Source organism: Danio aesculapii, chromosome 1 (assembly GCF_903798145.1).
Source record: "Danio aesculapii chromosome 1, fDanAes4.1, whole genome shotgun sequence".
NCBI lineage: Eukaryota > Metazoa > Chordata > Actinopteri > Cypriniformes > Danionidae > Danio > Danio aesculapii.
Genome location: NC_079435.1, coordinates 4,496,854 through 4,520,480, shown reverse-complemented (window position 1 = coordinate 4,520,480; position 23,627 = coordinate 4,496,854). Strand labels below are relative to the sequence as shown.

Sequence of the window (23,627 nt, the reverse complement as noted above, 5' to 3'; positions counted from 1 at the left end):
CTGGGCTAATGGGGCTTTCCTCCTCTGACGACACATACAAAGGGAGAGTGTTACTGCAGGCTGTTTTTTATAAAGTGAGATTATAAAAATTCTAATTAATAAAGTTTTTCAATTAGAAGCTGGTTATATTCACACACTGCTGACACACAGCTGTGTTTAAACCCCTTTAAAATTATTTTTGCATAATATGTCCCCTTTAAGACAATGTCAGACCATAAAAGAACCAGTCAAAGAACCTCTGTGTATCGTAGACAGGGAGTCATTAATATAATAAAAAGATGAAGATGCTATTTTACAAACAAACATACAAAGAAATAAATTAATTGGAGGTGCTACAATTGTCAGCCAAAACATTCAAATCTGAAATCAAACTGACCTATTGCACAGAATCAGTAACAGTTTCATTTACAGGCTTGATGGATCCATTTACATGTGCAATTAGTTTAACGATGCAAAACACATTGAGGCCAAAGGGCAGGTTAACAAACATTAGCACTTCAAAATGCCCCATCTTCCTCTCCAGTCAGTATTTTTTTTAATGAACCTTTCTATTTGATTGTTTTACACAAATTGTTCCCGACGATATGCAACTACAGCAATTTCTAATGGGTTGACATACAGATATATATATAGATTACAAACTTTGTGCATTTAAGGACATTCAGACACATTCTGCAAATGCTGGTGAAGGAATATCTCCATTGCCTCGCAACTTGGACTTCACCTTGACCCAAATGATCTATATTTACAAAACGTCTGCCCAGTAATCAATGGTGATATTCCACATGTGGGCCACAATATGGCTGGCGAATCCGAGATTAACAGAGTCAAATTCACTTGCAGCTTTTAAAGGGAGATCCTCTAGCCCAGTCGACTGTGTGCAGGAGATCTGCATAAACATACACAGTCTTTTCTGACGTAACGATGCAAGACGCAAGAAACACTGGGGAGAACAGTAGACGCTCCAGTTTGGTTTTAAAATGTCAGAGTTGTAGTCCATCACTGAAGGAAGACCATTACAAAAAAGTTCATCATCCAAAAACAAATTTCCAAATCAGAATGTACATCTCCAGACCTGTAGCCAGACAGTTTCTGAACAAATAACTATTATTATTCGCTGTGGAAAAACATCCAGTCTTTGTTTGAGGTTACATAAAAAAATGAAATTCTGCCCTCTAGTGGACTGAAGAGGTTCTGCAGAAGAAATCCACCTCATGAAATGAATTCAGGGTCAAAGGTCACGACCCAAACAGTGGCATTCATTGGAGCAGCATTACCTGCTCAAAACAGTCTTACCACACACAAAAAACATTATATTTCTCTTTTAGTCTTCTTTCTCTCCACACACTCCTCTTCTGGCTTATTTCTGTTCATTCCAGTCAGTTTTTGCAGATAAAATATTTGTATTCCAATAGCCATGGGATTACGGATTGAAAGTATATATACATTGTAAGCATGACTATGTGTATGACGTAAATATTGTTAAATTTATGTGCGGGTTACTTTTTCATGTATAAGACCTAATACATGTATATTTACACACACACACACACACATACATACACGAGTGTGTGACTCTATCAGCAGAAAGCTTCGTCATCTTGGAAATGTGTTTTCTGTAAAACCTTCACGTGTCTTTCGTAGATCTTGAGGGCGGGGCCAAGTCTGATCGACAGGCCTGTCAGCACATCATTCCTCTGCATTAGAAGAAGGGACTTCCCATCAATCTCCTGTCAGAAATACAGATTCAGACAAGTTTAGAGACACATGTCTACTTAAAGTGCTCCTATTGTGATTTTATTAGCAATATAATATTAAAGTATCAGCCACTCTAGAATGTGTTTTGAATTTTCACCTTGAATTAAAGCACGGATCATTTATTACGCCATGCTACAGTGTTGGGCATGTTACTTCAAATAATTAGTTATTAGTTATTTACTAAGTTACTAACTCAATTACATCATTAATGAATTATCATAATCATTAATGAACTACATCACGCCTTTTTAGCTGATCATACTCAGGTATGTGGTTGTCCCGCCCCTAAACACACATGCCAATCATCATCAGTTATGTGGTTGTCCTTTCCCTACATACACACGCCAATCATCATCAGTTATGTGGTTGTCCCGCCCCTAAACACACACGCCAATCATCATCAGTTATGTGGTTGTCCCGCCCCTAAACACACATGCCAATCATCATCAGTTATGTGGTTGTCCCGCCCCTAAACACACATGCCAATCATCATCAGTTATGTGGTTGTCCCGCCCCTAAACACACATGCCAATCATCATCAGTTATGTGGTTGTCCCGCCCCTAAACTCACACGCCAATCATCATCAGTAATGTGGTTGTCCCGCCTCTAAACACACATGCCAATCATCATCAGTTATGTGGTTGTCCCTCCCCTAAACACACATGCCAATCATCATCAGTTATGTGTTTGTCCCTCCCCTAAACACACATGCCAATCATCATCAGTTATGTGGTTGTCCCGCCCCTAAACACACATGCCAATCATCATCAGTTATGTGGTTGTCCCTCCCCTACACACACAAGCCAATCATCATCAGTTATGTGGTTGTCCTGCCCATACACACACGCCAATCATCATCAGTTATGTGGTTGTCCCGCCCCTAAACACACACGCCAATCATCATCAGTTATGTGGTTGTCCCGCCCCTACACACACGTCAATCATCATCAGTTATGTGGTTGTCCTGCCCCTACACACACATGCCAATCATCATCAGTTAGAGACAGATAAACAGTGCTTAATTGAAATCATTTGCACATTATATATTAATTATATAATGTTGCATTTTCTTGTCAGTAGCGATAACGGCATTATAATGGAGGAAACAGTCATTTATTTAATTACTCATTACTGAAAAAAAGTAATTCAGTTCGTAACACTGTTTATTTATTAAGCCATTATTTCAATCACTGGCTAAATCACCGTTTTAAGTATAAGCAACAACAACAAAACGTTTTTATACATATCTCACTGAATTCAATAGTGTCTAAAATGCAACACACGTAATGTTAGCTTCATTTGTTTTTGTTCAACTGTCAATCAATTTCACATTCGTGATTATGATTATGATCATGTGTTGATATTTAAGCTGCATTTTATAAAAAACAGAAGGGTTTTATTTCCTTTCATATCTTGAATTATAGGATACTTAATAACAATTAAAATATAATCCAGGATTATAAATATTGCACGCCACTAATTTATTACACAACTAAATCATGTCCTTAAGATTCCTTGAGCGAAATGGAATCTATAACATCAGAAAGGTCCGACCCTTCCTATCTGAACATGCAGCTCAACTCATTGTTCAAGCTCTTGTTCTCTCCAAACTGGATTATTGCAACTCTCTGCTAGCTGAACTTCCAGCTAACTCTATCAAACCTCTTCAGCTGCTTCAGAACGCAGCAGCACGAGTGGTCTTTGATGAACCCAAAAGAGCACATGTCACTCCGCTACTCACCCGTTTGCACTGGCTGCCAGTTGCTGCTCGCATCAAATTCAAAGCTCTGATGTTTGCTTACAAAGCGACCTCTGGCTTTGCTCCTTCTTATCTGCTCTCACTTCTGCAGATTTATGTGCTCTCCAGTTCTGGAATGAACGTCGTTCTGTGAATGAACGTCGCCTCGTGGTTCCATCCCTAAGAGGGAAGAAATCTCTTTCCCGAACTCTCGCATTCAATCAGCCCAGTTGGTGGAATGAACTCCCTAACTACATCAGAACAGCAGAGTCACTTGCTGTCTTCAAGAAACGACTAAAAACTCAATTATTTAGTCTCCACTTTCCTTCCTAATCTGTAACTGCCTCTCTGGCTATACCACTAACTGTTCTCTCTCTCAAAAAAAAAAAAAACATTTCTAATGCTTTGCTTCTTAGACTTTACACACCTGAAACTTGTCTATAACACTTGTTCACTGCTGCTCTTATAGTTGTGTAAATTGCTTCCCTTTCCTCATTTGTAAGTCGCTTTAGATAAAAGCGTCTGCTAAATGACTAAATGTAAACGAAATGATTTAAATTCAGCATCTTGTGACATGTGCATTCTCCGAATAAAACTCAGGACTTCATCTGAGGCGTATGAGAGCGTTTGGAAACCTAATATTGATAATAACTTCTGCTGGAGCTTTAAAATGGTTTTGAATCCAGCAAGCAATCCTTAACCAGCAATACCATGCAGTAAAATAAGCTTAAAGTGTAAAAAGCATAATATGAGCTCAACAATTTATAAAAGTTAGCACAGTTCAGTATACCTGCGTCCTAAAGGCGAGCGCCTGCTCTGGAAACCCAGCCGCAGTGAAGTAGCTGGCCACATCTGCCACTGTCCAGTCCACCGGACTCACCTCACTGGCCTCTGACTTCACAAAGCCTCTGAAAACCACACAAAACATCAATCAGTCTGTATTCATATAGAGAAAACCCATCAGAATGAACCAGATTTAATGTCAGGCAAAGAAAACCTTCATTCAATTTGTTCAGTATAGTTCTGAATGGACGCTTTTCATAAGACTGTTATGCCACTTTTAACGGTCATTAGCATCTAAATCCATTTCATAAATCCATGAAAGTTTTTAATATCTAGATTTTTTTTTTAAGTATGTACATTTACATGTACAGTTGCAATCAGAATTATTAGCCCCCTTTGAATTTTTTTTCTTTTTTAAATATTTCCCAAATGATGTTTAACAGAGCAAGGAAATTTTCACAGTATGTCTGATAATATTTTTCTTCTGGAGAAAGTCTTATTTGTTTTATTTTGGCTAGAATAAAAGCAGTTTTTTTAATTTTTTTAAAACCATTTTAAGGTCAATATTATTAGCCCCTTTAAGCTATGTATTTTTTCTGATAGTCTGCAGAAAAAAACCATCATTATACAATAACTTGCCTAATTACCCTAACCTGCCTAGTTAACCTAATTAACCTAGTTAAGCCTTTAAATGTCACTTTAAGCTGTATAGAAGTGTCTTGAACAATATCTAGTCAAATATTATTTGCTACTGTGTAGCTGGCTGTTTGTCTTATCAGCGAAGAGAAATCGACACAAAATTATACTTTCACCGCCTTCTGAGTGACTCAAAGGTCCGTTCTGAATGAATAGTGAAAATAAAAAGGGATATTGGACCTATTTTCAGCTAAGTTAAGGGAAATGGCACTAGTAGCTAACGTTTTCTTTTCCAAACACACATTTTAGATGCCATTTCTCAAACTCAAGTAAATGAACTGATTCTTTCGTTATATTAGACATGTCACGATACTGAATTTCGGTACTGAAAAAAAAACATCGCACTGTTGATGCGTTCTTAAACAGCACTGATTTGTCATTGTGTTCACGTGCTCAACAGAAATGACTGTGATTGGCCGTGAAGGTCATCAGTTCACCGATGTTTACCGAGTGCAAACACAGACGAGCGATCCGCTGATGAATCAACTGATCTCACGGCTTTAAAACCCTCCAATGTCTGTGTATCTGTGTTTGCACTCAGTGAGGAGCAGTGAACTGATAATCAGAATTATTAGCCCCCCCTTGAATTTTTTTTTTCTTTTTTAAACATTTCCAAATTGATGTTTAACAGAGCAAGGAAATTTTCACAGTATGTCTGATAATATTTTTTCTTCTGGAGAAAGTCTTATTTGTTTTATTTCGGGTAGAATAAAAGCAGTTTTTAATTGTTTAAACACCATTTTAAGGTCAATATTATTAGCCCCTTTAAGCTAATTTTTATTTCGACTGTCTACAAAACAAACCATCTTTATACAATAACTTGCCTAATTACCCTAATTAACCTAGTTAAGCCTTTAAATGTCACTTTAAGCTGTATAGAAGTGTCTTGAGAAACATCTAGTCTAATATTATTTACTGTCATCATGACAAAGATAAAATAAATCAGTTATTAGAGATGAGTTATTAAACTATTATGTTTAGAAATGTGTTGAAGAAATCTTCACTCCGTTAAACAGAAATTGGGGAAAAAATAAACAGGGGGGCTAATAATTCAGGGGGTTTAATAATTCTGATTGCAACTGTATTTCTGTATGTATTATATCATCTTTGCATCAAATTACAAAAAGTCAATTACCGCTTGTGTGAGGTGTTTGTAATGCAGAGTCTATGGGTGCAGGACAGTAAATTTGACGTTGTTTTCTCTTCTGTCGTTATCAGTCTCACACTATTTTTTGGGGGGTTTCTGAAAGTCTTGATAACACCATCACTTAGTTTTCCTTTTATTATTTCAGCGAATAGGATTGTAAAAAATGATTTGTTGTATTCTCTCATTCACTGCACTCTGAGTTTACCAACTATGATCACTTCTGCTACTGAGAAAGGCTCCATCAGCATTGAACTTCATTGAGTTATGAATAGTTTTATTGTAAGAAGTACATTATAAAACGTTAAAAATATATATAAATATTAATACAACTACAATATGTTTATCCTATTTACTTTTAAATATTAATAAATTAGAAAATCACTATGGCAACTTTAATGTATGACAGTCTGATATATTTATATGCGGCCCCCACTCTTAATCAGGTTTGGTTTTTGGCCTTTCATAAGAAAAAGTTTGGGCACCCTGCTCTAAACAAAGCCTTTTCTCTGTGCGCTTTCTCTCTCTCTCTCTCTCTCTCTCTCTCTCTCTCTCTCTCTCTCTCTCTCTCTCTCTCTGCTGTTTGTATGGTACTCACATTCCTTCGTTCATCCCTCGTTCTTCAGCTGCTCCTGGAGAAGCAGAGGGAGTCAGCAGACATGAGGAAACTCCCACCTCCAGCTTACAGCCTGACAGACACACAACACACACAGATAGATCACACACAAATAACACAACACACACAGAAATTACAAATAACACAAACAATCTGTATGCATGACTGGTTAAGACACAGTAGACGCTTGCACTTTGCTTTCCACAACAGTCTTGGAACTGTGGACAAATGCAATGGACTGATTTCACGCGGGCGCCATTTTAAACAGCGAAATCGAGGCTGCGGTGGGAAGAAACCCGGAAGTATCACCTGAGTCACACAGGAATGTTGTGTACCTGGCTGTATATCTTATCAGCGAAGAGAAATCGACACAAATTTATACTTTCACCGCCTTCTGAGTGACTCAAAGGTCCGTTCTGAATGAATAGTGAAAATAAAAAGGGATATTGGACCTCATTTTCAGCTAAGTTAAGGGAAATGGCACTAGTTAGCTAACGTTTTCATTTCCCAAACCCCCATTTTTGATGCCATTTATCAAACTCAAGTTAATGAACTGATTCTTTCGTTATATTAGACATGTCACGATACTGAATTTTGGGACTGAAAAAAAAAAACGTCGCACTGTTGATGGCGTTCTTAAACAGTGCTGATTTGCCATTGTGTTCACGTGCTCAACAGAAATGACTGTGATTGGCCGTGAAGATCATCAGTTCACTGATGTTTACCGAGTGCAAACACAGACGAGCGATTCGCTGATGAATCGACTGATCTTCACGGCTTTAAAACCCTCCAATGTCTGTGTATCTGCGTTTGCACTCAGTAAAAAGCGGTGAACTGATGACCTTCACGGCCAATCACAGTCATTTCTGTTGAGCACTAGTGAATACTATGGTTGACACTACTGATTTACTATCAGCAGTGTTTATGAGCATGCTCAGCGGCGCTTAGATGTTAGCGGGAATTGGACGTTTTAAAAACTTCAGTACCAGGACAACACTGATACAGACATCACGAGGGTGTGCTACAGAGGACTGCAGTGTTTTATTGCTCAGCAGGTTACATAGCCTGAAGCAGGGAAGCTTCCCCACCTGCTGCCATGAACTGAAGCCTAGGAGGACACTTGTGCGTATTACTCTGAAAGAGATTGTGATGTTGTTCGATGCTAAATTGCTTTTAATTGTTTAAATTAAACTGAACTGAATGATATTAAAGTGATGTTTACACCATATCTGCATTTTGAAATCTCGGCAAAAGCTGGAGGTTTGTAGTCCACAGCATGTCACTGCAATGTTTACAGTGCTGATACTATACTTCTGGGTTTTTTCCAACCGCAGCCTCGCTTTCGTGTTTTAAAATGGCGGCCGCGTGAAATAAGCGTAATATCATTCAACTGTATGTGTGCAGGTCAATGTTTCTGTCTGTGTACAAAAGCCAGACGCGAGGTGAATGTTGAGACAGAAAGACTCTACTAGGTAATACTGTGCATATTAATTTAGTGAAGTTTGTGTTTTTTTAAGATATTTTTAAGCTATTATTTAAAAAGAAGAACTATAATGAACCCATTTAGAATAATAACACAAGTTATATTGCGTTATCTCTAAAAATAATGTTTGTATGAGTATTTAGGGACATTTTGTTTGAAAAATAATCACTTAAAAGCTCCTACTATACCTATTTTTGGACTGTCTCTGCCTCCTGAATCTTACAATTATCATTAATAATCAAGTGTAATTTTCATCTATTTTGTGTTTACTAAGTTAAACCGAGTAAGAAAATGTTATAACAACACTAAACAACAGAAATTATATTTGCTGTGTTTTCCACCAAGGCAACGTGGGTTGCTGAAATATTTTCAAAGGAGAATATCTGACTTCAGCATTGTTTTTCAGATAAACAAGCATGTTCAATTAGCATATTTCTTAAATTTCTGCAAACAATTTATTCTTTAGAGAGTCAAAAACGTACATACAACACTTTTAAAGGGAACCTATTGTGCAAAATCACTTTTATAAGGGGTTTAAACACAGTTGTGTGGCAGCAGTCTGTGAATATATCCAGACTCAAATGGTAAAAATTAATTATTTCTATTGTTTATAATTACTCTTCATAAAAACAGTCTGCAGAAACACTTTGATTGACATTCTCCCGTTGTACGTGTCATCAGAGGAGGAAAGCCCCGCCCACTAGTGACCATCTCTCCCTCATTAGCATAAGATGTCTTGTTTTTGAATCTGCCCCTATGCTGACACACAGGCGTTTATAGCTCCGCCCTCTTGAAAAGAGCACAATCTCATTTGAATTTAAAGCGACAGTCACCAAAACACCATGATTAGCATCAAAGCCTAAAAGGGGCAGCTTTAAAGAGTTATAAAACATTCATTTTGGGGTATTTTGAGCTGAAACTTCACAAACACACTTTAGGGACATCATAGACTTATTCAAAATCTTGTAAAAAGAGACATGATGTCAGCGCCAATAGCCTAGTGGTTAAGTGCGCCGACATATAGCACCATTGTGCTCACGGCGACCCGAGTTTGATTCCCGGCTCGAGGTCCTTTGCCAACCCTTCCCCTCTTTCTGCTCCCAATACTTTCCTGTCTATAATCTCCACTATCCTATCCAAATTAAAGGTGAAAACCCCCCTAAAAAATTATTATAAAAAAAGAGACATCATATGATCACTTTAGATAACATAACAAAATGGAGTTATTTTAATAACTTACAGTTTCTTATAGGAATCGATGGTGGAGCCTTTACAGTCTCTGACATAACAAGCATCTGATCCTACAAGAGAATGAGGGGAAACATTGAAAGATGCACAATATTAAACAACAGCGAAAGGCAGAATGACAAACTCCAGAATGAAAAGTGTGAAGCGTCTGTGTCACAAAGTCCACCAAACAGAATCAGAAAAATGCCACATTTTCTAAAACATTTCATCCGCCCTTCTTGTTTCACTGCCAAAAATGCTTTTCTTACGCAGATTTTTTGTCTAGTTTTAGCCCAAACCTCTAAAAATTCTTAAATCAAAAAGCATTTTCTAGATAAGCACAAAATATCGTCTTATTTTAAGAAATAATATGTCAAAATTAAGTGAGTTTTTCCTTAAAACAAGCAAAAATAATCTGCAAATGAGGTAAACAAAATAATCTTATGTCAGAAGGAAAAACATGATTATTTTACTTACTCCATTTGCAGATTATTTAGCTTGTTTTTAGGAAAAACTCACTTAATTTTGGCATATTATTTCTTAAAACAAGACCTTTTTTGCTTGCTTCTTGATTAAGGAATTTTTAGAAATTTGGACTAGAAATAAGACGAAAAAAAGTCAGACAAGCATATTTTGCAGCGTTATCTCTCTGACTGACACGTCAGACCAAACAGAGCGGTGCTGTGACAGAGCCAGACTGTTCACACTCCCCTGAATAAAGAGCGAACAGCTCGCACGTCTCTGCGCTTTAAACCAGAACAGGGAAAGGTAAAGTAACTCAGATGTTGAAACCTTTAAGGCTTTCAGTAAACTCTGTACCGCCTGTCATTTACCTCCACGCTGGGATGTCGCTGATCAGACGGATCTGCGGGTTTCTCTGTCCCAGAATCCTCAGCTTCAGTACGCACTGTCTGCTCTGAAAGTGCGAGAGAGAGAGAGAGAGGTTTTAATACTATCGTTTCTGGTTATGACACAAGATCTCAAACGGAGATAAAGAGGTTTGTTGCACATCTGCAGGGAGCCGCTGTCTGTGTTCACACTGATTCAGCGCCGCGCTAAAGACCTGCAAATCCCACACAAGCACTGAAATCCAGCTCTTTTGGCAGAGCATGGTTTAGGAAATTGTTTTTACAAGCTGTTGGACAATTAATTTTCTACTTGACTAACATATAAAGCAGCAAACGAAAACACTCCATAAAACGCCTAAAAATTGGGTTTAAAGGGAACCTATTGTGCAAAAATCACTTTTAGAAAGGGTTTAAACACAGTTGTGTGACAGCAGTGTGTGAATATAACCAGCTTCTAATGGTGAAAATGTATTAATTTAATTGTTTATAATCACACTTCATAAAAATAGTCTGCAGAAACGCTTTGATTGACATTCTCTCTTTGTACGTGTCATCAGAGGGGGAACGCCCCGCCCACTAGTGACCATCTTTTTGGTGACTGTCGCTTTAAATTCAAATGAGATTGTGCTCTTTTCAAAAGAGGGCGGAGCTACAAATGCAACCCAGGCTCATTCTGAAAACGTACCTCTGTATACATTTCTGGAGAGCGCCAAATACATCCCAGGAGCTACGTTTTTTGCAGTTTTTGTTTTTCGTGAATCAACCAGAGGCTGCTGTGTATGCTTTTTGAGATCTCTCACACACTGATGCCAACATTTTAATAATGTTAGTCCTGTTTTGAATCTGCCACTATGCTGGACACACACAGGCATTTGTACAACATGGGCTCATTCTGAAAACGTAGCCCTATATACGCTTCTGGAGATTGCAAATTATGTAGCCAGAGCTACGTATGGCTGCATTTAATTTTTAAAATGAACACTACGGGGGGAAGTTGACCACGATGGTGGGTTTCGAGTTCGGCGAGGAAAAGTTCCAGAAAGCGGGTAAGACAAAAACATAATCCAAAAATTAAAGTAAACACGTAAATAACAAGGTGAAAATGTGGTAAAATCTGAAAACGTGGTAAAAATCAGGCGAGGGCTTTTCTTTTTCTGGATTGCTGTTTAAAATTGTTGGTTAGGTTAAGGGAAGTGGGTAGACGGGTCAATCTGTGCTTTTGAAAACACTATTGGTTGGGTTTAGGGAAGGAGGAGGGTGGGTCAGTCAGTCAGTCGACAGCAACATCTGGTGGATTTACGTGAGATCAGCAGGCGCGAATGGCAGTCATGAGAGAAATTTGACATCTCAAAAAGCATACACAGCGGCCTCTGGTGGATTCACGAAAACAAAAACTGCAAAAAACGTAGCTCCTGGGATGTATTTGGCGCTCTCCAGAAATGTATACAGAGGTACGTTTTCAGAATGAGCCTGGGTTGCATTTGTAGCTCCGCCCTCTTTTGAAAAGAGAACAATCTCATTTGTATTTAAAGCGACAGTCACAAAAACGACACAATTAAGATCCTCTTTAGTCAGTGATGAAACATACTTGTGGAAATCTCCATTTTTAGCGCTGTGGGTGAGACGGGGTTTTCAGTATTACACAATAAAATCCCTTACTAATTTTGGGGTTTAAAAAAGCAACCTAAAAATAACATTTTACATTATTATAATACAGTAAACAAAACGTAATTTTTTTAAATTAGAATTAAAATAAAAAAATGAAAATTAAACAATGAAAATTAAATATTAATTTAAGTATTGATTAATCCGTTAAATTTGTTAGAAATTGTTTTAAAGGACACCTATTAAGCAAAAATCACTTTTATAAGGGGTTAAGCACAGTCAATATAATCAGCTTCTAATAGGAAACATTTATTAATTATTTAATCTCCCTTTGTATGTCATCAGAGGGGGAAAGCTCCGCCCACTAGTGACCATCTCTCCCTCATTAGCATAGGACATTAGTCTTGATTTTGAATCTGCCACTATGCTGACACACATGCATTTGTAGCTCCGCCCTCTTTGCAAAGAGCATGATCTCATTTGAATTTAAAGCGACAGTCACCAAATCGGCACAATTAGGATCAAAAGGGGGAGTTTCAGAGAGTTATAATATGTTATTTCTGTGCTATTTTGAGCTGAAACTTCACACACACACTCTAGGGACATCACTTATTTTACATCTTGTAAAAAGGGGCATAATAGGTCCACTTTAAAACTTCTTCTGCATTCAGAAATACCCTTTACTTGCACATTGAACACTTTTGCATCAGCTAGAAACGGTTATTCAGCATCTTCAGCTATAATTCCTTCTGGGTCAAGTAATGTCCAAAGCATTAAAGGGGAAGTTTACCCAGAAATTGAATCTCTGTCATCATTTACTCACTGTTTCTTTGTTCTGTTGAACACAAAAGAAGATATTTTAAAGAATGCTGTTTGATGGTACCCATTGATTTTCAGAGTACTTTAGAAGTCAATGGGTACCGTAAACTCTTTATTGCAAAAACTCTTCTCGTCATCAACAGAAGAAATTCATAAAGGTTTACAAATAGATGAGAATGAAAATATGAAAATAAATTAAATAATGTGTATTTTTAATTCACCCCAATCATCATTTATGCATAATTTAATCCCCTCACGGGATTCCAAACCTGTTTATTGAACACAAAAATTCATTCATTTTCTTTTCGGCTAAGTCCCTTTATTAATCAGGGGTGAATGAACCGCCAACTTAAGCTATGGTCACACTGGGCTTTGTGTGTGCGAAATTCTGTCATGCGTTGCTGCGAAAAGGGGTGGGATTAAACAAGATGATTAGACATTAGCGGGAAAGCCCTCCACACAAAGGTAAGCCGGCAAGCGCTAAAAGGAAGAGCGTCATACTGCCCCACAGTGTTCGCTTAAAAAACGAAATGCAGCCATACGTACCTCCGGCTACATAATTCGCAGTCTCCAGAAACGTCCACGGGACTACGTTTTCAGAATAAGCCTGGGTTGATTTTTGCACTGCATTCATTACTCTTGAATACTGAATGCATAAAACAAATCCTATATTTTTCAGCCTGAACAAACTCTTACATGTACACACAGCCCCTTCAGAAAGTCCACATAATCATCCTCCATCGCTTTAAAATATTTAATGAGTTGCTCACAGGTATGTCTGGCAATTTTAAAGCTCCACTCCATAATCCAGAAGGGCTTCCCCAGTGGATAAACTATTGCCTGAGCTTATTAAAAAGACGGCGCAAAAATATTTGTAGAATTTATCATCTCTGGGAAAGTCTGAATTAGATCAACACTTTATTTAGTGTGCAGGGCTCCGTTCCACTTCCTGTCATTTCAATTCAACTTCCTGTAAAGTGTGGCTCGCTTCATTCTAATTTAAATGGAGTATATTTTCTAGCCTGTAAGTGTATAGAAGCATATATAAAGCATATTAAAGAGATCATTCAAAGGATAAGAGATGATTTAAACATAGAAGAAGATATTCTGAAGAATGCTGGGGGAAAAAAACAGCTGGTTACTTCCATAGTATTTGTCATTCATTCATTTTCCTTTGGCTTAGTCTCTATTTCAGAGGTCACCACAGTGGAATGAACCGCCAACTATTCCAGCATATGTTTTATGCAGCAGATTCCCTTCCAGCTGCAACCCAATACTAGGAAACAGCCATACACACTCATTTACAAACACACACACACACACACACACACACACACACACACACACAACGGGCAATTTAGCTTATTCAATTCCCCTATAGCGCGTGTGTTAAATAAATATAGGGATTAAACCAAAGGAAAATGAGAATGTTGTCAAAAATGCTTATCTACTTGATGTCAAAACCTTGACATCCCTTTGACATCCATACATTGATGTCATTTAGACCACCAAATTCACACCAAATTTTGTGTCCCTACAATGCATGTAAACCACCTTAATGCCAGAAATAAATCAAATTAACATCAAGCGTGACGTCAAAAATGTCAAAGGATTTGATGTCAAAACCTTGACGTCTATTTGACATCCACACACTGATGCCCTTTTGACCACCAAAATAATGACACAAAGCATATTCATTCATTCATTCATTCCTTTTCGTCTTAGTCCCTTTATTAATCAGTGGCCTCCACAGCGGAATGAACCGCCAACTTTTCCAGCATATGTTTTATACAGTGGATGCCCTTCCAGCCGCAACCCAGTACTGGGAAACACCCATACACACTCACATTCACACACATACACTACGGCCAATTTGGTTTATCCAATTCACCTATAGCACATGCGTTTGGACTGCGGGGGAAACCGGAGCACCCGGAGGAAACCCACGCCAACACGGGGAGAACATGCAGACTCTACACTGAAATGCCAACTGACCCAGCCGGGACTTGAACCAGTGACCTTCTTGCTGTGAGGCGATCGTGCTAACCACTGAGCCACCAAAGCTTCAAATTTACACCGGATGTCCCTACACAGCATGTAAACCAACCTAATGACAAAATAAAATCCAACTGACATCAAAAAACACGTCAAACATGTCAATCGATTTGATGCCAAAACCTTGACGTCTATTTGACATCCACACATTGATGCCCCTTTGACCACTAAAAAACCCCAAAACAAAACATATTATAATAACAGAAAAATTGTGTTCATCTAAAAGCTTTACATTTACACTGGATTTTGTGTCCCTACAATGCATGTAAACCACCTTAATGCCAAAACGAAATCAAATTAACATCAAGCATGACGTCAAAAAACACGTCAATAATGTCAGTCGATTTGACGTCAAAACCTTGACGTCTATTTGACATCCTCACACTGATGCCCTTTTGACCACCAAAATACCGTCACAAAAAAAGTATTGTAATATTAGAAAACTTGTATTCATCTTAAAGCTTCAATTATAATTTCCAAATGTAATATATCCAACCCAGGCTCATTCTGCACATTTCTGGAGACCGCGAAATACGTCCCGGGAGGTACATATTTTGTCTCACGAGTGCCGTTCGCGCCCGCTGTTCTCGCGTAAACCCACCAGCGGCCGCTGTCGACCGAACGTCTGTCTGACTGACTGGCCGGCCGACCAATCGACTGACCCACCCTCCTCCTTCCCTAAACCCCAACCAATTTTATCAATTGATCCGCCCACCCACTAACGTGCCTAAACCCAACCAACAATTTACAAAAGCTGTCCAGAAAAAGAAAAGCCCTCGTCTGATTTTTACCGTGTTTTCGGATTTTACCACATTCTCACCTTGTTATTCACTTATTCTTTGGATTCTGTTTTTGTTTTACCTGATTTCTGGACCCGCTCTTCCACGGACTCGTTGTCGTCGTGGTCATCTCCTCTCTGCGTCTCAAGTCCGCCGACGAACATGACGAGCTAACTGGACAAACTGGTTGCAGCGGGAAAGCCCTCCACACTGAGGTAAGCGGTCAGCCGGTAAGCGCGAAAAGAAACGGCGTCATACCGCACCGTATCGTTCGTTTAAAAAAATGAAATGCAGCCATACGTATATCCAGCTACATAATTAGCGGTCTCCGGAAACATCCACAGGACTACGTTTTCAGAATGAGCCTGTGTTCCAACGTATATCCCTACAATGCAGGTAAACTACCTTGATGTCAAAAAGACGTCAAATTGACATCTAATATCGGCGTCCAAAAACACATTAAAATTGATAACAGGACTGTCCTGTCATTCATTTTTGATGTGTTTTGGACACCATCTTTAAAGTGTTTTGGATGTCATTTTGATATCTAGTCAGTTGACATCAAATCGATTAGCATTTTCCGTGTCATTTTTCAACTTGGCTTAAACTGTGTTATACAAACAATAAACCAAACAAACAATGTTTTCCACTACGAGAAGCAGCAATACCTTGACTTCCACCCACGTCTGCCTGCTGCAGTATGGAGCAGTGGTTTGACAGCTGCAGAGATGATGAACTCTGGGTTTCCCCTTCACATGTCATCATGGGCGATCTGGTGGCACGATCAGACTCGGCCTCCATCTCGGGTGACGGCGGCTCATTGCTAGTTTTCCCATCTTCATCAGGGACAGTTTCGGGGAGATCCTCCGCTGTCTGCTCCTCTGTGCCGTTTCCCTCACTCTCCACCTCCATCCCGTCTTCATCCTTCACCTCTTCCTGACAACACAAGCAGAGAAACACCATTTCAGAAGACACTTGTGGACTTTCGACCAACAGGAGGCCTTAGAAAGCAATAAAGGGTTAGTTCACTAAAACTGAAAATGTTGCCTTTACATGTTTCTCAGCAGCAGAACTCGTAGGTGCCCAGATAGCATACGAATGTGGGTCAAATTAGGCAGTTATGCAGCACTGGTGGTATTCCTTCAACCCAGACAAAATGAATGTGAGCCTGAAGTGGCCCAACAGTACAATGACAAAGGGGGGCCAAAGATTTAAATTCATATATGAGCCATTTGAGGCAAAGATTTGGCACATATGGCAAAATGTAACCTGAATGTGAGCCTAATGTGGCCCATGTGGAAAATGGTCAATTTGGCCCAAATGATGGAGGACAAATGTGGGCCACAGTTGGCAAAAATGTGGCATAGTCATTTAAGGGTAATCTGGGTCTAAACCTAAAGTGGCTCTCATGTGTAAGTGCAAATGTGGCCCAGTTATCTTAAGACATATGTGTGTCACTTTTGGCAAATGTTAGGCACAGTAAGCTCTGGCTATTGCGGCTGTGAGCCTAATGTGGCCCAGAGAAAATATGTCAAATGTGGCCCAGTTATTTTAGAACATATGTGGACCACATTTGGCAAATATTCGGCACGATAAACTCTGACTAATGCAGCCATTAGCCTATAGTGGCCAGAGAAGATATGGAAAATGTGGCCCAGTTATCTTAAAACATATGTGGACCACTTTTTACAAATATTCGGCACAGTAAGCTATGGCTAATGTGGATTTGAGCCATAGTGGCCCAGAGAAAATATGGCAAATGTGGGCCACTTTTGCCAAATATTTGGCACAGTTGTTTGTATAAAATGCTTATTTAAACCTTTATTTATTCACACACACACACATATATATGGTATATATGGTAGCGGTTGTGAAAATCACGCTATTTGAATCACGCTAAGTGGGGGGTGTGTTGGACGGTCGCAAGAATCCCGCTAAGTGGGATGGGGAGGAGGGGGTTGACAGTCGCGAGATTCACGCAGAGTGGGGGGTGGAGGAGGGTTTGACGGTTGCGAAAATATCGCTGAGGGGGAGGGGGGGAGTGTACAGGCTGAGAGGGGCACTTCAGCCAATAAGGGCAGAGGGGCAATGACCTGTCAGTTATGTACAATACACTGATGCCCAATTTCTAGGCTTTAGGAATGGAATGTTGGACTATTATTGCCTTTTTTGCTTATACTGTACATAGAACCTAGCCAGACAGTAATGTGTGAGTGGGCAAAATAAAAAAATCTGTATTTTTAGTAAGTGTACTTTTTTTTTTTTGCTTTATTCTTGCCATAATAAAAAATATAGTTGTAGAGCGACCCATGTTCTGTTCCCATTAATATTTGACTTTAATAGGTAGAACTGTCTGAGATATGAACAAAAGCAAGTGATAAATCAAGGTTTGATTTAAAAAATCTTGAATGGTTATAAAATTAATTATAAAAAAAACAATTAGTATAAAAATCTTCAATGATATTAATGATATGACGTAGTTCCAGAAACTTTCTACTTCTCTGTTTATCCGTCTGATTTTACTATCTGTTTCTTTTGATCACTGCCTGTCATTTAAAAGAATATCTCAACGGCGAACACGTCAAGTATTAAAGCCTCGTCCGTTTCGTGAGGTGCGCGATGCAGCGCCAGGCTGAAGTATAAATCAGCCTTAAGATGTTTGTTTGTTTTTTCTGTTGTTTATGGTGCATCTAACCTGTCTTCAGTACTGGTCAATTTGAATACATTTATTTGACCACTAATTTGGGGATTTAGCATTTTCTCTTTATGTGAGTGCGTGTTTTTTTATAATGTGATATAGGTCTTAAATGTAATACTTAATGGTCTTAAAAAGGTCTTAAAAAGTCTTAAATTTGACTATGATATCTGCAGAAACCCTGGTTAAGCATTAGCAAATAGTGAAATCTGTTAAGCATTAACTCTACATTAATAGACGTTATAAGTGTTATCAAATACTCTAACATGTTGGTCAATTGCTTTACACCATTTTATTTTGTTTACTAAAATGGCACTCACCCAAACGTTATGCTGCATTAAAGTCCTGCTTATGGGATGACAAGTCAAAATAACAGCGTCGGGTGTGTTAATGTCACTTTAATGTGCACAAGATGGCCTTGAAATTACCTATTATAAATTATAAAAAAATATATACAGCAGGGTTTTTAACTCTGCTTATGGAAAATAAAAAGCAAAGATTTCACATCAGAGTTTTGTCACTGACAGCCCACAAGAGTTGACTTTGTAAATTCCATCCACTTATCTATATATAATAAGATATATAATGGTGTATACATTCATTTTCCTTCGGCTTAGTTCCTTTATTCATCAGGGGTCACCACAGCGGAATGAACCACCAACTTATCAGCATATGTTTTACACAGCTGGAACCCAGTACATTCACATTCACACTCATTCACTACAGCCAATTTAGTTTATTCAATTCACCTATAGCACATGTGTTTGGACTGTGGGGGAAACCGGAGCACCCATTCATTTTCATGTGCACAGTAAGGAAACAAGTTTCCCTGCACAATGAAATTCTTACTTTGGCATCCACAGCGATGTCATACACATAATATTCACATCATACACATAGAAGTATAACTATGAAATGTATATATTTATATATATATAAATATCTATGAATGTAAACAATATATAATACTGATAGTGGAGTAATATAAACTGATGTAAACAATGTATAGTAGTTAATTGTGTACAATTATTATGGATGGACGTGCATTATTGGTAGGCCCACATGGAATTTGCGCACGCAGATTTCCGCAGATTTTTAACCCATCATTAATTGTTTATTTGCTTGAGTAAATGTGTGAAAATTAATATTTATTCAGTTTTTTAATGAATTACAGTACTATTATTGACTAATATGAAAATGTTGATCGAATTTGTGTACAATACAGCTTATACAGTAATATTTTCTGTCTTTCAGTAGAGATATTATATGAGAGACTTGCTTTGTTTACCAAATAAAGTGAATCTAATTGGATTTGCAATTTAAACATTAAATAAAAGTTAAAAGATATTATTTTTTATTTCACATATTAAGGTTTTAGTTATTATACTCCCAAATTAATTCCGCAGAAATCTGCAGATTTCTACCAAAATTCTCCGCAGAAATTGCAATAAACGTCTGCAGATTCCGTCTGGCCCTAATTATTGGGCTTCTTTTGGACTCTGCCATTGTTGAGCAAAAAAGAACCAAGATCATTTTCAGAGTAACTCAGATTGGATTCACCTGAAAGAAGAAAGTCACGTATCTACAGGATATATTTGTGAACTAACCATTAATGAACCTCCTGGTATCTCACAGTGTCTTGTGGATACTTTTTGAAGGTAGAAAAGATTAAGATGTTCTCGATATGCCAGTTATGGTGCTTTTTGTGATAATTGGCAATGCTTTATAACTTATTTCACTTGCTTCAAGTTTGCCCATTGACTGAATGCATTTAAATCTTTGACCCATCACCAACTCCAATCCTCTTATTCATTTTTTCTACTTTTAACATGATTTTTTTTGTTATTTACTAATTCTTTTGGTGTTTTTGCTGTTGTTATTATTACGTTATTACCGGTATTCTGTTATTTATTCATTTTTACTATTTTGTCCTCTCTTGTTAGTTTAAATCATGGCTGAAGTTCCTGTTAGGATGAAAGTTTCTCTTGTTACTTTTGTCCCGCTGCTATTAGCCGTATACCTTAGCTTTTACACGTCCATTAATAACTTTACAGTGTTTCCATGCAAACAACAATATAAACAAATCAAGTTTGTGCTGTCAGGTTGCTTATGAAACACTTGATGAAGCTGAAATTTGAAGTGAAAATGTCATTTTTTGGCGAAGATAAAGAACAAAACATGTTTGTAGTTATATAATAGCGAGATCAGTCAGGTTTATTTATATAAATCTAGAGCTAATGCTGGGTTACTCCTGACCCACCTGTGTGTTGTGTTTCTTCCTTTACTTTTTATTTAAAGTAAATTATACTGACGTCGTTCACTGATAAAAGTGTTGCATGCAAAACTGTTGCAAACAATTTATTTATGTTGAATTTAAACAAACAAATTAAATTTAATAATGTTCAACTTCATTTGTTTGTTTAAATTCAGCCCAAATAAATTGTTTACAACCACTTAACATAAAAAAAATTGAGTAAATCCAAGGAATCATCTTTGAATAATTTTTTTCAGTGTTCTACATTTGTACAAAACATCACCTGGCATTGATAGAGCACACTTGTGAGTTAGCAGCAGCCAAAATCAACCCCTAGACTAAATCATTTTCTTTTAAATGAGTTTTCCTCGTCCCTGCTCTCCCGCATTTTAGTCATTTTCAAGTGTTGGAATGGATTGCATCGTGACTGTGCCTTACATCACATTAGGCGTAGCAAAATAAGGGAAAGAAAATAGAAACTCTTGATTCTGTACGCCTCCAGCACGAAGAGGGCCACCGCGCGACCCTCACGGCCGATAACTGCGTCCTCGCGCGCGACCTCCATCATCTGCGGGACCGCGCGCGGCGAATCGCGCCGTTTCACACAACAAAACCTGAAACTGAGCAAACATCAGTCACAGATCACCTCATCAGCGATGCTGATAAGATAACTGCGATCATTGAGTAACTCAGTGCGGTTCACAATTAATTTGGCAGCAGTCTGTAAGTGAGCGGGACAGTGCTGGAGAAATCTGATCAACGCACGATAAACGCAGATCGCGCAAACTGACTGGATGAGCCGCACAGAACGGAACTAAGAAGCCGCAAGCACAGACTGCGCTCCGCGGTGGCTCGTCATGCAGCGAATTTCCGCCATCGCAACTGCTTTTACCTCGCATGACCGAAGTATTGCACAGAGCCACGGCTCGCCCGAGAAAACAGACGCGAGCCTCGGGTCCCCCTCCCTTTCACATTTTCCGAGCGCGTCTAACTTAACAGACACCGCCTAGTGAAAAATATCCAGCACAACTTTACCACTGAATTATCATCGGCCCTGCCTGTCAAACGCACTGACAGCGATGTCGTGTTGACATCAAGGTTTCAGCGCCCTGCTTCTCGACGAGCGCGCTTTTGTGTGCGAAGTGACTGTCTGTCTATTAGACCCGCGGAACAAGAGAAGCGACGGTGTCTCGCACTCACGCACGCACGCACGCACGCACGCACGCGAGCGGGCGGGCGGGCGCTGCCGAGCGCGAGTCCGCACCTTTTGTGCTGAGATCTGAAGTGAAACAGGGCACGCAGACAGTTGCGTGTCGAGCCGTGCACAGCACTGAGGTGTCGGTTCTCCCACCGTTTGCACACAGCACGACCTCTGAGCAAGCTGTTTGGCGTGTTTGCCGCAGACACGCACAGTTTGGATGTTCTGGCGCACACTTGTACACGAGAAAAGAGCGGAAATCAGATGGTGCGGGGCTGTTTTTTTTTTGTCCTGCGCTCTTTTCTTTCGCTTTTTCTCAAAGCACGATCATTTATTTATATGAACACGGGGTGTAACGCTGCGCTCTGCGCAGGACGTGTTGGAAATATTAAGTTACCTTTTTCGCGAGATGTCTGTCCTGCAGTGCGCTCTTCAGGAGTCGCGCGGACGGCTTGGCCGCCCCCATCCCCCTCGCGGGAAGAGTGATATGGCCGAGGCGGGTCCTGCGCAGCCGACCCCTCTCGATCTCGCGCTCCAGCACCACTTTAACGCGGTTGCGGGTCAGCTTCTCGCCAGGCATCCCTTTCTGTGTGCAGAGGTAGTCGAGTATCTCTTTCAGCCCTGGCGGTGTGTGGCCCCGTGTTGCGGCGGAGCCCCGGTGTCTCTCGGACATACTTCGGACAGCATCCACTAATCTGTCGCCCAGATCGGTACTGTTCTCCTCCGGGGACTCGGAACAGCGCACAACGGAGCCCTTCACCCCCAGCTTGAGTTTGGAGGACGCAGAGAGCCTGTTTTTCTGAGGCGAACTGACGCTCGAGCAAGTTTTCTGCTCCTTCTTCTCCTCCTCATCAGTGCCCTCGTGGCCCGCGCTCAACATCTCTTCTCCTTCGGCACTTGAAGCATCGAGGGGGCCAGAGCCGCCTCCCCCCGCCGCGGACACTGATCTCCGCTCTTTCGATGCACTTGCTTTGTCGCTCCCGGCAGAGCAGCCCGTTGCGCCACAACTAACCAAACTGTTTCCGCTATGTGGTGGTAAAATCTTGTCTTCCTTTTCGAGAGTGGAGGGCGAGGATTGAAGCAGGGGGTCAGGACTGGGGCTCACCCGCGGCTCCTCGGGCTCCTTGTCCCCGCACTCCTCCTCCTCCTGGTCCGTGAGGCTGAGCGCGCTGCTGTCGCCGGTGTTTCTGAAAGCGGCGTGTTTGGTTTGTTCTGCCACTGACTCGCCGCTGCCGCTGCTGCTGTCGGTGGTTTGCTCAGGTCTCTTTCTGCATTTTCTCTGCACTTTAGCTGCGTTCCTGTACGAGATGGATCCCTTGTAGCTAACTTTCAGCACAGTTTGCTCCTGGATCAGTTTTTCTAGTTCAGCCCTGGTTTGGTCCGGGTCTGACCCGTGTCTCCTTCGAACCATCCGGCAAATCCTCTCCAGGTCCGGTCTGGCTTTTCTTGAGCGCAGAGAGTCGATGGTCTCCAGGATCCACTCTTGGTATTTTGGTTCCGACATGTTTGCGTACTGGTTCGGCCGAGCGCTTCTCTCTCTTGCCTCCGAAGTGATCCGCTCTGAGCCCGGCTGGGAATGAAGCGGAAGCCTCGCTCTACGCCTGCGTTTACCCACTATGTGCGCTTAAGGTGGACTACTTGCGAAGAGAACCATCCGCTACGCTCTGCGCCGATGAGCGGCGCTTATTTAAGGTGGTATGGCGGAGTTAGACGTTTTGCGCACCTCGTCGACGGGCTTTTGTTTGCGCTCGCACTGCAGCTCGTTACACCTACAGCAACAGATTGTTCATTTGCAATCTCTAGATCTTAATTTAAATCACATTCAATAACGCATCTGTATTTAAAGGTTAGACGACAGATGGCTTCACACTAAACTAGGTGAATCTATTTTATAACTCCTCTCGTCAGTGCCAGCTGCTAACATCAAC

General features: G+C 40.0%; 1 protein-coding gene across 1 annotated transcript; it reads right to left on the bottom strand.

Annotated features, from left to right (window-relative positions):
- Positions 1–556: 556 nt before the first annotated feature.
- Positions 557–23,263, bottom strand: samd1b (sterile alpha motif domain containing 1b). The gene is made up of 7 exons (XM_056455911.1): positions 22,097–23,263; positions 16,221–16,488; positions 10,280–10,362; positions 9,460–9,520; positions 6,719–6,809; positions 4,288–4,405; positions 557–1,730 (listed from the first exon to the last, which is right to left on the bottom strand). Exons 1-7 carry the CDS (start codon positions 23,201–23,203, stop codon positions 1,581–1,583), a joined length of 1,878 nt encoding a protein of 625 aa, XP_056311886.1. The 5' UTR covers positions 23,204–23,263; the 3' UTR covers positions 557–1,580.
- Between the last annotated feature and the right edge of the window lie 364 nt (positions 23,264–23,627).

Excerpts from the sequence above, each read along its gene's own strand:
- samd1b (XM_056455911.1), bottom strand. The coding sequence starts at position 23,203 with ATGTCGGAACCAAAATACCAAGAGTGGATCCTGGAGACCATCGACTCT. Across the intron at positions 9,521-10,279 it reads AGCGACATCCCAGCGTGGAG|GATCAGATGCTTGTTATGTC; the intron begins GTAAATGACAGG and ends ATTCTCTTGTAG. Across the intron at positions 6,810-9,459 it reads ATCGATTCCTATAAGAAACT|GCTGTAAGCTGGAGGTGGGA; the intron begins GTAAGTTATTAA and ends TGTGTCTGTCAG.